At 37.4% G+C, this 12,268-nt stretch overlaps 1 protein-coding gene across 11 annotated transcripts in view; it reads right to left on the bottom strand.

Annotated features, from left to right (window-relative positions):
* KCNMA1 (potassium calcium-activated channel subfamily M alpha 1) overlaps positions 1–12,268 on the bottom strand; it is a 554,299-nt gene that overhangs the window by 289,854 nt on the left and 252,177 nt on the right. For all 11 annotated transcript variants that reach the window (XR_011047946.1, XM_068398028.1, XM_068398027.1 and 8 more), the window contains one exon: positions 5,358–5,419. Coding sequence is in view for 10 of the 11 variants with exons in the window: in XM_068398028.1 (XP_068254129.1) it covers positions 5,358–5,419 (62 nt within the window). In the remaining variant the exon portion in view is untranslated. The remainder of the gene's footprint in view (positions 1–5,357; positions 5,420–12,268) is intronic.

The raw sequence follows: 12,268 nt of genomic DNA, 5'->3' as shown, positions 1-12,268 counted from the left end.
TGTTAAAACACCTTTCACATGCAGAAAAACAGAAGTGGACACAGGAAGGAGGAAGGTTGTGAAAACTACTTATAAAAAAGCATGGAAAATGAAGAAGTATTGGCAGACATCAAGCTCTCTATTCCACTGCAGCACATTCAGCAGACTCTAGAGAAACATCTAAAGAGTGCACATCAAGCCAGATTTTACTCTTAAGAATGAAGGATAATTCCATTATTTCCTTACCTTGAAGAATTAAATGATGAAAAATATTAAAGGAAACATGAATTGGAAAAGAACCGTCATTAGGATATATGATGCTATTCTGTACTAAAGTAGATCACTTTCTTAATCAAAACTCTTGTAAGTAACTGCTTATGACTACTTCTTTGAATGTTCTCCTTTTATTCAAACTGAAAATGGAAGACCAACATTAAAGTGAATGAATCTCTAAAAATAAAAATGTAATTATTTGGTTATTTGTTACCTAAAGATTAAAATAATTATGCGGGTGATATTTATAATATCTCTTCAACAAATGTTTCACATTTAACTGCTATTTCCAGTATTGAAAAATACCATTGTCCAAGAAAACAGTATTTTATGAATGAGAATCTACAAATAAAGGAAAGAAAGGGTCTAGTCCTTAGTAATAAGTGAAACATTTCCTATCAGGATGTGACTGGATTTAATTGACAGGGATGCCAAGATAGTAATATTCTCTGCTAAATAAATTCTCATTTTAAGGACTGAAATCTTCCACTAGTTGCTACCATGTATCACTGAAAGTGTACGTATTCACTTTAAAGAAAAACGTTCAATATACATCTTGTGGTACCAGGAGACAATGATTCAAGGTGGTTGCTTGCAAAAAGTAGAAGCATTAAATAAAAAACTGAATAATCTTAATGAAGGGTATTGGAATGCTCTCTATAGTTTTCAAAATGAATAACCTTCATTCTTTCCACCAAGAATGATTATTTTTGTGAATTCGTGCAGAACCTTGCCTAAAGGGTGAGTTAAGTACTGCTTCTTACTAAGAAAAGTCAATTCAGATTAAAGCAGATGTGTTGGATCACAACTGTGCCCACATTTTGTAATGGAGTATGGTGCAGAGATCCCTAAGTTTGTGCCAGAACCAGAATTAGTACAGAGATACTGTACAGCAACACAAAGCTGCTTAACTGGCTCTGCTGAAATGTAGGGCTAACTGGTATGGAGGATACTATGTTGATGAAGCTGCACTATTTTCTGGCCTCAGATCTCTCCAAATAGCATTGCACTGGACATACCATTTCATGTGGTACTAGTCTGGGAGAGTGTCTGTTAGAGTGATGAATTGGGTAGCATAGAAATGCTCTTAGTTTACCCTCCTCTCACAGATATGACAGCATTCATTTTGGTTCCAGTCACCTTCCCTGTACCACGAATATAGCAAGGGAGCAATGGGTAGTATCTTCAGTATGAGCCTTATTGACTTCTTCAGCATCTTCCACTAGAATTAATCATGACACACATCCCTGCCTGACAAAACTCAGTGGTCTTTCCACTCTTTCCCCGTTCTTCACTATCTAAGAAAGGGGTGTTGTTATTCCCATCTTCCTTGATGCCCCTTGTATATGAAGCCATGTAGGATTCCTTTGTGGACATAGCTGCCATTGCATCTGCAAATCTACTGACAGTTTAAGAGTCTTGGATGAACAGATCACTGGCATTTTGTTCTAGACAAATGCTTACACTAGTATTCTTCAGTTTTGGATTGAACACATTATTTTTGTCACTCTATACGTAAGATAGTGTGCCATCACGTGGCACGTACAGGACAAGCAGGCAATCAGGCCCCATCAGCACGGGTTTATGAAAGGCAAGTCCTGCTTGACTAACCTGATCTCCTTCTACGACAAAAAGACCCACTTACTGGATGAGGGAAAGGCTGTGGATGTTGTCTACCTAGACTTCAGTAAAGCCTTTGACACCGTTTCCCACAGCATTCTCCTGGAGAAACTGGCTGCTTGTGGCTTGGATGGGTGTGCTCTTTGCTAGGTAAAAAAAATGGCTGTATGGCCGAGCCCAAAGAGTTGCAGTGAATGGAGTTAAATCCAGTTGGCAGCCAGTCACAAGCAGTGTTCCCCAGGGCTCAGAATTGGGGCCAGTTCTCTTTAAGATCTTTATCAATGATCTGGACCAGGGGATTGAATGCACTCTCAGTAACTTCGCAGATGACACAAAGTTCGGCAGGATCGTTGACATGCTTGAGGGTAGGAAGACTCTGCAGAGGGATCTGGACAGGCTGCATCGATGGGTCAAGGCCAATTGTATGAGGTTGAACAAAGCTAAGTGTCGGGTCCCACACCTGGGTCACAACAACCCCATGCACTGCTACAGGCTTGGAAAGCTGCATGGCAGAAAAGGACCTGGGGGTGTTGGTCAATAGCCGACTGAATATGAGCCAGCAGTATGCTCAGGTGGACAAGGTGACCAAGAGCATCCTGGCTTGTATCAGAAATAGTGTGGCCAGCAGGACTAGGGAAGTGATCGTCCCCCTGTACTCGGCAGTGGTGAGGCCGCACCTCAAATACTGTGTTCAGTTTTGTGCCCCTCTCTACAAGAAAGACACTGAGGTGCTGAAGCATGTCCAAAGAAGGGCAACAAAGCTGGTGAATGGTCTAGAGAACAAGTCTTATGAGGAGCAGCTGAGGGAACTGGGGTTGTTTAGTCTGGAGAAACGGAGGCTGAAGGGAGACCTTATCACTCTCTCCAACTACCTAAAAGGAGGTTGTAGCGAGGCAGGTGTCAGTCTCTTCTCCCAAGTAACAAGCGATAGGATAAGAGGAAACGGCCTCAAGTTGCACCAGGGGAGGTTTAGAGTGGATATTAGGAAAAATTTCTTCACCAAAAGGGTTATCAAACATTGGAACAGGCTGCCCAGGGAACTGGTGGAGTCACCATCCCTGGAGGTATTAGTGCTTAGGGATATGATTTAATGGTGGACTTGGCAGTGTTAGGTTAATGGTTGGACTTGATGATCTTAAAGGTCCTTTCCAACCAAAATGATTCTGTGATAAGATCAAATGACAGCTAAGTGTCCACGGCACAGGCAGAATACAACACGTATAGAATGCATTGTCAAGGGAAAGCACACCATGGTATATGTCACTATCGGGCTGGTGTGAGCGCTAGATCCTGTTTGTCTCCACTGCTCCTGGCCAAGCCATAGACTCTGTTGTTCTGTTCCTCTGTTGTTTTGTTGAGAATATCACAAGCCTTCCTTTCAGCCTACCTTCATTATTTCCTGTTTAACCAAATTCTAAAAGGAATTACTTCTACTAATCATGCACTTGGGAATCTTATAAAAAACTTTTAAAAATCTTATAAAACTTGGGACTGATATATCACTACACTTGATTCTACATTGCTGAAATGGGTGTCAGGTCAGCTGCTAATACAGAATAAAGCAGAATTTTTCCACTTCAGGGATATATCTAGGAAGATTCTAACCTGAATTAAACTACTAATGAGTATTTACTAAAAAAAAAAAAAAAACCAAAGACATATGTGTGGGAAGAAAGTAGGGTAAGAGAGGAAGAGAAAACAAAGGAAAAGCATGCAAGTAGAGTATATTAGCTTGAGGCTGCTGAATTTAAACTCAGCCGGGAGTTAAACATTGGCTGAAAACCCAGAGAAACCTACAGTTAAAACACTTTTTTATCTCCTTGACAGAGCAGCCGATAATCTGGTAGCTGTACATTGATTAGGTGGCCCACAGAAAGCTTAAGCACCCCAGAGAAATCTGCCATGTTGTCAGTTTCGCTCTCGTTGAGGAAAACAATTGAACAAAGGCTTCTAGAATGCAGTGCCTAAAAACCATTATATAAACCATTAGTTTCACAAAAGACAATTGCCCTGACAAATAGCTGTATTTTGCTGGTCTGAAATTGAAACAGGTGTTATTTGATTTGACACTTTTGACCTGGATATGCTGGGCACCCAGAAGCTTTGCCATTGTGCTTTAAAAAGTTTTTAAAAAGAACTTCAGAAAAGCACCACCTTATATGCTTCACTGGTGACATATTAAAGAAAAATTTGCTACAATTAATAAGAACACTCACCATAATGTTAAGAAGGAAAAATTATTGTCCTAACTTCAAGGGAGCTCAAGACAGACCTTGAGTTTTCCCACCACTTGGCTCCTCTCCACAAAGAAAATCTCTACCTTAGTTATTTGTGTTATGCTTGACACATCCTGGCTACAAAGACATGGCTTGAAACTCACACAATATAGAGCCGACATCCACGTATTCAAGAGCATCTTTTGCTAGTGCTAGCACCTACCTAAATATCAGAATGTAGAGATGTCAACAGTGAAATGTCTAGTTTTCCAAGTCACATACGGATTGTTTTAGAACATAACCACTGCCATTACAGATAGCTAGGTTGGCTCACATGGAGTAACTCCAGCATACTATCTTAACCATTACACTAATGGCAAGCCTAAAACTAGTTTGGAGAAAAGCGGCAAATATGTAGCCCTAGAGCTTTAAAATGCTATTCATACTTCAGAATATCATCCTCCCAAAATAACTGGATTCAACAGAATAATATTCTATTAAGTCTCTTTTATTGGTTTCTTCCGTGTTAGGCGACCAGTTTGCCTGTTACACCACTGACAGTGTCCAGCTCGATATGAAAACAAGGGTGGAGTACGAATGATAACAAAGAGGATATTCCTGGTTACACTGGTTTGTATCAAACCATCATATACCTCAAAAGGTCAGGATGAAACTTTCTATTGCCTGGCCAATACTAAAACACTATATGATAATGTTGGTGGAAATCTAAAAAATATTGAGACACTTTGCAGATTTTTACTAGCTCACCTTATCTTGGGAGAAATCTATCAAACCCAGGAGTTGGAAATCTGAACAGATATGCAAGATGTAATGCTCATACTGTCTAATTCATTCAGAGTTTTTCAGAGGTGTTCCTGTCAGTCTCCTAAGACATCTTTTTTCTCCTGCAAACTGTAATATTTTGGCAAATATTCTTCTCCTGCATTTCTTATTCTAGTATTGAATTTGAAAGATTCTACATATGTCCAATGAAGATAAAAACTATAATTTTGCAACAGTATATATAATCTCAATAAAAAAAAATAGTTTTTATCTCCATTCTACAGATTCAATGTGACCATGTTCAATCTAGTTTATATAAAATCTTTTTCCCATTTGCGTTATTTTGGTAGACCACGCACTATTATAAAGTTCTTCACACTCAGGCAATGAGACCAAGCACTGATTTGAAGTAAATGAATGGAGCACTTTAAAGATGTATAATTGCTGCAGGAAAGGAAGGAAAGGAAAACGTACTAGAATACTCACTTTGATGAATCTATGAAGTATATTACAAGAGCACCAATACTAAGAGCGAAGACTAAGACAACCTACAAAAGAAAAGAAGAAAGTCATTACTTAACAGTGTTAAATTCTTTTACACACAAAAAAAAGACAAGGAAAATAAATCAAACTAGTATTTTTTAAATTTCAGCTGTCATTTCCTTTAGAAAGCTACTCCCTCTTGAATTTCAAACACTACATGTTATCATAGAATGCTTTCTTGCATGGAAAAAAAAAAAACACAAACAAGTTGAACCCTAGCTCAGGTAAACCCAGTATAAAAAATTAGGTCCTAGATCCTAACTTCTGCTAAACTATATTCTTTAATTTCAAATGGCAAGCAATCCTACTGCATGGCATTCAAATCATACCATAGCTTTATCAGACCTATCCTTCAGGACTGCAGTTTCTGCTCAGTGGTATATAAACCAAGAGCGATGACAGATTAAACTGAATTTCTCTTTATATAAATGGTTGTGAAATCCACAGTGTAAGGCTATATAAAAATAAGTATTTACTCTGCACTCCTGTCCACTGAGACTATAGTTAACTTTCAAACTGGTTAAAACAATACCCTGATGCAGCACATCGTGATATAATGAGTACATACACCAGGCACCTTGTAGTTCCAACATTTCTCCCCCTTTAAATCTGTTGACTTTTTTGAATCAAATCATTTCATCAGGTCTAGCTTCCAGCCCTTATTAACAAGGTAGAACTTGCTTTTCTGCCTAGTGCATCAGAAGCTGGATTCATCACATCTCCATCTATCTCTAATTTCTTTTTTCTGAACATAAAGCCAATACAACTCTCTGTGCTACTGGCTCCCAAAGATTCTCCAACATTGTGGGAAGATTTTTCACTTCCTATCCAAAGTAGGCCTGCATCTACACAGGACAGCATAACTGAAATTTCTGCACTCAAATTTTGGCTTGGGGAATCATGAAGTACACTATAGTTTGTGTACCCATTGCGACTAGATTTCCGACATCCTTACTCTAGGTTTCTGTCTCTTAGACAATGCCATCCACTGGGTACTTTGGAATCTGCAAACACAAACCCAATAAACCATTTTTTGGATCTTAGAATGTAATTCTTCTGGAAGAAATCAGTCCTGTCTGCCGCAATGAGGATGGGAAACAGATGGAAATTATGTCTCCTGCAACTCATCTGATCTGCTGGTTTACAGAATCAAAACAAAACGTCCCTTAGTCTTCTGGCAGGCGTCTCAAGTAGCTGCTTAGAAGTAACATCCCTTAAAATAAACCCAGAGAACTGATTGCTCAGGATTGGGTAAAGCAGGGTACTAACTAAGGGGACATGCAGCTCCTCAAACTGCCAGTTAAAATACAACTCCTTAGGTCAGAAGTGGCTAAAATTTAAGACACCATCTGAACAACTGCATGCATGAAATAAACTAGTGGTGTCATTCCAGTTCTGACTGAGCAGATACATTAATCTGTATGAATATCATAATTAATGCATACTACCACCACTATTGCTACTTTTGTTGACAATCTCAACTGTTCAAGTAATAGATGAGCACTGAAACAAAAATTTCTTCATTCAATACAGGCTTCAGATCTTTTTCTGAAGCTGTCATATTAGGAAGGAGCCTGACAGTCATAGTGCAAGCAATACAAGGGAACGTGCAATGTGTCAATTCTAAGTAGACTTACTGAAACAACAATGTAGATTTCTCTACTCTCAGCTATCACTCAATGCTGTAAAGGCAGTATCTGAAGCAAGGTATAATCATAATTATATAACCAAACTGGATCTCTGAAAGGCCAAAATCAAACATGCACATATTTTCCAATAAAAGAAACTCATTAATTTCTTAATATTATGTAATCACTACAACTTGTCAAAAAAATTTTATTCAAAGAAAGTTTAATTTATTTTTTCATTCCTTTTAGATCTTGCTGACCATAACTTTTTGCTTTGTCAATGTCTGAGAAAGAATATTTTGCCTGAGTACAAGTACCTGTTGTCTTGTCGGATGCATTATCACCCAAATCAGTGAGATCTGTCAGTCAAATTCAAGGACTGAAGCATGAAACTCTTCAAATAACATTTTTACTACCTTAGTCTAATGTAACATTAACATCTAGTTTGAATTTTCTTTCATTAATCTACAGTATTGATCAGATGTGTACAGGTGTTGCAAGGTGAAATAAGCTATTACATCCATATCAACTGGTAAGAGTCTCACCATCTCATAAAAAACTAATGTGGTGAATAGAACTTCAGCAGGGCCTGAACCACTCAAATTAATACCCTTCCATGCTACACAAACACATTTGATGGAGTCTCAGATGCAAGATTTTGCTGTATTCTGATCTAAAAATGCTGAATGCAACCCAGTTGTTTAGACTTGGGGAGACAATTATTGAGTTTAGGTCTAGATTCAGACTAGAGTCTTTGCCAGATTGTCATTGGAGATAACACCTGTTTTGGGGAACTTACTATGCTGGAAGAGAGGTATGAACATAGACAGACTGACACCCCAAACTCACAGCTACTAGAATCTAAGGGAGGAAAAAAGCATATATGTACTTGAATTATGGCCTATTTTGTTAACCAGGCCATGGGGAGAAGCTTGCTTGCTCTGTTTATAATTCCAATGTATTTGGCACAACATTGCAATTGCTACACATCTATTATAACTTCTCTCTGTCTGGAAAAAAAAGAATCTTTTAATTTATAACAACTTACTGTTTATTTAAGATTGAGAAATGTGAAGTCATATGCTAGGAGCTACACTGACTAAGCACTTAGTATATCAAGTTACAAACAAACACCAATCTGATTAAAGGGAAGAGTGGGAAAAATATGGAATAGTTGCTGCATATCCTTAAATCTTTCCTAAAAAAAAAGAAAAAATATCCAGCCACAAAAGCATACAATGCCTTTTTGAGGCAGGAGTCAGAGAAACTGCAGATAAAATCCACTTAAAGAAAATTGTAAAAATGTTTTGCTCTCCACTGCTAGCAAGATGCTCCAGAAGAGTTTTCACTGCTCTGTTGCAGTCAAACTGCAGTCAAACTTTATGCATCCCCATTAAGGACTGGAGTGGGGAGAACCAACCAAAACAAAAAAGAAAGCCAAAACCAACAAAAAACCACACCTCTAAATTTTCATAAGGGCGTAGCAGCATAATAAAACTGCAGGGAAAGCACAGGCATTCAGAAAATACTATCAGAATTAAGCCATGACACAGTAAAGGGGATGAGCACACTTCCAGGACCAGGCCTATGTAACAAAAGGCCGATATTGCTAATCCAACGAGTGGCACTGTTTCCTCTACAACTGCAGTGAACTAATGTCCTGGCGTTATCACAGAAACATGGGAAAACAGAAAGGCTGTTCACATCAGAGAGAAAGGTTACAGCTAATACATCCACAACTATGAGTAATGCAAGGACTGTAGAGGGGGAACTTCAATCTCTCATTACCCTTTAGTGTCCGAACGTTTTGTGGAACACCAAACAGAAGTCATTAAAGTTTCAAAGGTAAATTCTTGCTTACACAATATTGAACTATCCAAACTTCATTAATACCATGTAGCACAGAACTCAAGAGGTAAAGCAGGAAATAAATAAGGAATAGTTCTCTACTGTTATATTCCTCTCAACATTAAGTATTAAAACAAGAAGTAGACAGTGAAAAGAAAAAACTTTCAGGAATCCTGTAACCCCTAACACCTCAGGGCACCAGAGAGTCCTTATTTTGTTATCTGATGACAATCTGTTGTGTATTGTTCTTCAGAAATGTCTGTCTGAAACTCTTATTATTATAAGGTTAAATTTTTCAACCCTAAGTCTAATCATTCTAAGTACTGCTTAGAATATATTAAGTTGTTCATTATTAGCATTTTTTGAATTTCACTTATTTTTAATTTCTACATCCATACAGTAAATTGTGTTAATGTGCTACTGAGCTTTTTCATACGACACTTAAAAGTAAAGCTCTATTATATTTATATTAAAATAAAGCTCTTATATTTCAAATTACTTAAGGAGAATACAAATTATTTCTTATAACCATAAAGCTACGTCCTCAAGGATCCACTAATTTTGGAACACTAACGTTTGCATTAGTAAGATGTCAATAACTTGAGGTTTTGACCTAATTTGAATGAAAATTTACATACTTTAAATATAAAAAACAAAATCCCTTTAACCATAAAAATGGAAATCAATTGTATTTCTTTTATAGACAAACAGAATTTACTTGTCTGGATTTGTTAGGAATGAAAACCTACATTTCTAAGGACACACCAGCTGCAAGTTACATTTCAGAAGTAGGAATTACTTAATCCTTGCTTGGCAATCCCAGCATTAATTTGCAGACTCTAGGATATGCTCCAACATCTGTGCAATTATTGCAGTTCAACAAAAGTAAGTCTTGAGCAAGTCTAGACCACAGAAAAGACAAAATGGCTTACTTAAATTGACATCTCATTAACTGATACCCTATATGCAAACAACAAAATTCAGAAAGCATTCCATGTAGGCCAAGCTGTAAGTGGTAAGAAATTACATGCTGCAGCTGATGTAAACAGCTGAGCAATTAATATCTCTTAGGTTACTATAAATACAAATGAAGTAAGTGACATTTTATTTATATTACTATAACACAATATAGATTCTCTAAAAATCAGTGTTCTCCACTCATTTTTTTTTGGTAGCACTTAATTCATTAAAATGTTTTTATTAATATTACCTTTGGACATATAACAGTGAACTAAAGCAGCTGCGTGATGTTAAATTATACAATTCATATTAGTTCATCCAACAAAATGGTCTTCAGAACTTTGTGATTTGTTAGGAGAAAGAAAATATTATATATTTTTTTATAGCAATCAATAGTAAATTTCTGTTTAGAAACTTTTTTCCATTACACCCTGATATCCAGGATCTCTAAAATCCATCAGCAGGAATGAGGATCTCTAAAATCCATCAGCAGGACCTAGAACCATGCTCTGGATGGAGCTGTACACTGAATTTTCTCTGGGCTTAAACATATTGCCCTGTCTCCAGTCTTTCTGCCTCTGCCTTCTTTACCTGGTCCCTCCCCAGGCCAATGTATAACTAAATAAAACGATGAAGGCAGAAGTACAAAATATCCACCATCTACTCTATGAGGTCATGAATTCCCAGGAGCTCTTAGAAGGTCATTCTACCTCATGCAGGTTTGCAAGATCATATTTCTTATTGATGAAATGGTCTCTTAGTATCTTCCAGAACAACTGCAAACAATGCCAGCTTATCTAACCATGCACAGGTAGTTGTGAGCCACATTACAAGAGCAAACCAGGAAATGCAAGCAAATGAGGGCTGAAGTGGGTGAATAGCAGATGAAAGATAAAGTGATAAAATAATGAAAGACAAAAATGAGATTCCACCTTTTTCCTACCAACAGTAAATAATAAATGAAATGTTCAAACAAGAATTCTAAGAAACTGGGAAATTTTCTGTCGCTTACCTTTTATTCACAAATATAGCAAATCAGATTCTGCAGTTAATATACTACTTGTGTAAGAGCCATGCTTGATGGAACATACTACTACGAAGAAGCAGCAGTGATATATGCACTGGTTCTCACATGAGTATAAAGTGCAAATTCTACAGTCAGCACCTGCTGTTGATGACAGGATATATGCTAACAGCTATGAATCTTAACAGGTGTGTCTGCTGGGTAGTGTGCTAGCTAGTAAATCTGTCTTGGTGACTTATTGATCCTGCCATTTTGCATGCAGAAGAGGCAGGTGGTGCACAGGGGGAAGAAGAAAAAACAAAAAACAAAGCAAACCAAAACCAAAACATTTCTACTAATTCTTCCATGCTTTGAATGTCAGCTAGGATCTAGCATCCAATTCTAGAAGGTACTAAGCACCTCCAAGCTAGACAGTGAGCAACCCCATCTTTCAGGGAAGTCAGAAAAGGTTCAAGAGCACAAAACTCTGAAGAGCCTTTATTAACTCTTAGTTTTGAGCTTGAAGTAATTAAAGTACTAAATCCAAATTTTGCGACTTTGATAGCCACATTAAAAACTTCTCAGAAACCTAGACTTTAAAATGTTTGCATGCAAGTTATTTCCTTTCATTTTTGTTTTCCATTTTTTGATTTTATTTACATTTATTACACAATAAGGAGTTACCTAATTAATTGGCTATTAAGTTCTACAGTAACTAAATTAGTCACCAACATGCAATAAAAAGATTACTGAAAACTGTGGCAGATTTACAAGATTCTTCACTATAGAAATTTTCCCCTTCGGCAAAGCTCAATATACACTTACCATTTACCAAGAAAAGTCAAAGTTTATCCAAAAGAGAAGGTGAAGGGGAGCAAGAAATGACTATTTGATAAACCAACAGGCAGTAAGGTCTCAGTGAACTTCTCTAGGAAAATTCATAGCAAGAATTTCATTTTAAAAATAAAAGGCAGGAGTAAAGTAGGTCAGCATGAGCTCTGGATAATGATCATAAGCAATCAGAAAACTTGGTTGTTATCCCTAGTTCTGCCACACATGTGGTGTGTGACCTGAAGCATATTCCTTGACCTCTCCAGGCTTCCCCTTCTCCCTCTTCCTTTCATTTGTCAAGGATACTGCATGTCAACTCATCAGGGCAACAGCTGTCTTTCATTACAGGTGTTTGCAATGGATCTAGCACAGCTGAGACCTCTACTGCTGCCACAACAATAATAAAAAGCCTGAGTAGGACACTATGTAACAGTGTCAGCACCATCTATGAGAGCAAAGGGACTTCATTTATTAAAGGGTTTTGTTTAAACAGAAAGGCATTAGAATCTCTTTCTAAGATAAACTTCTTGTTTATCTTCCTGGAATTACATTTTTGGTCCCATTAAGCCACTGCCCAGTATAGT

This window comes from Nyctibius grandis, chromosome 4 (genome assembly GCF_013368605.1).
Source record: "Nyctibius grandis isolate bNycGra1 chromosome 4, bNycGra1.pri, whole genome shotgun sequence".
NCBI classification, from domain to species: Eukaryota; Metazoa; Chordata; class Aves; order Nyctibiiformes; family Nyctibiidae; genus Nyctibius; species Nyctibius grandis.
Note: the sequence above shows the minus strand (reverse complement) of the source record. Positions and strands in the feature narration are given on the sequence as shown.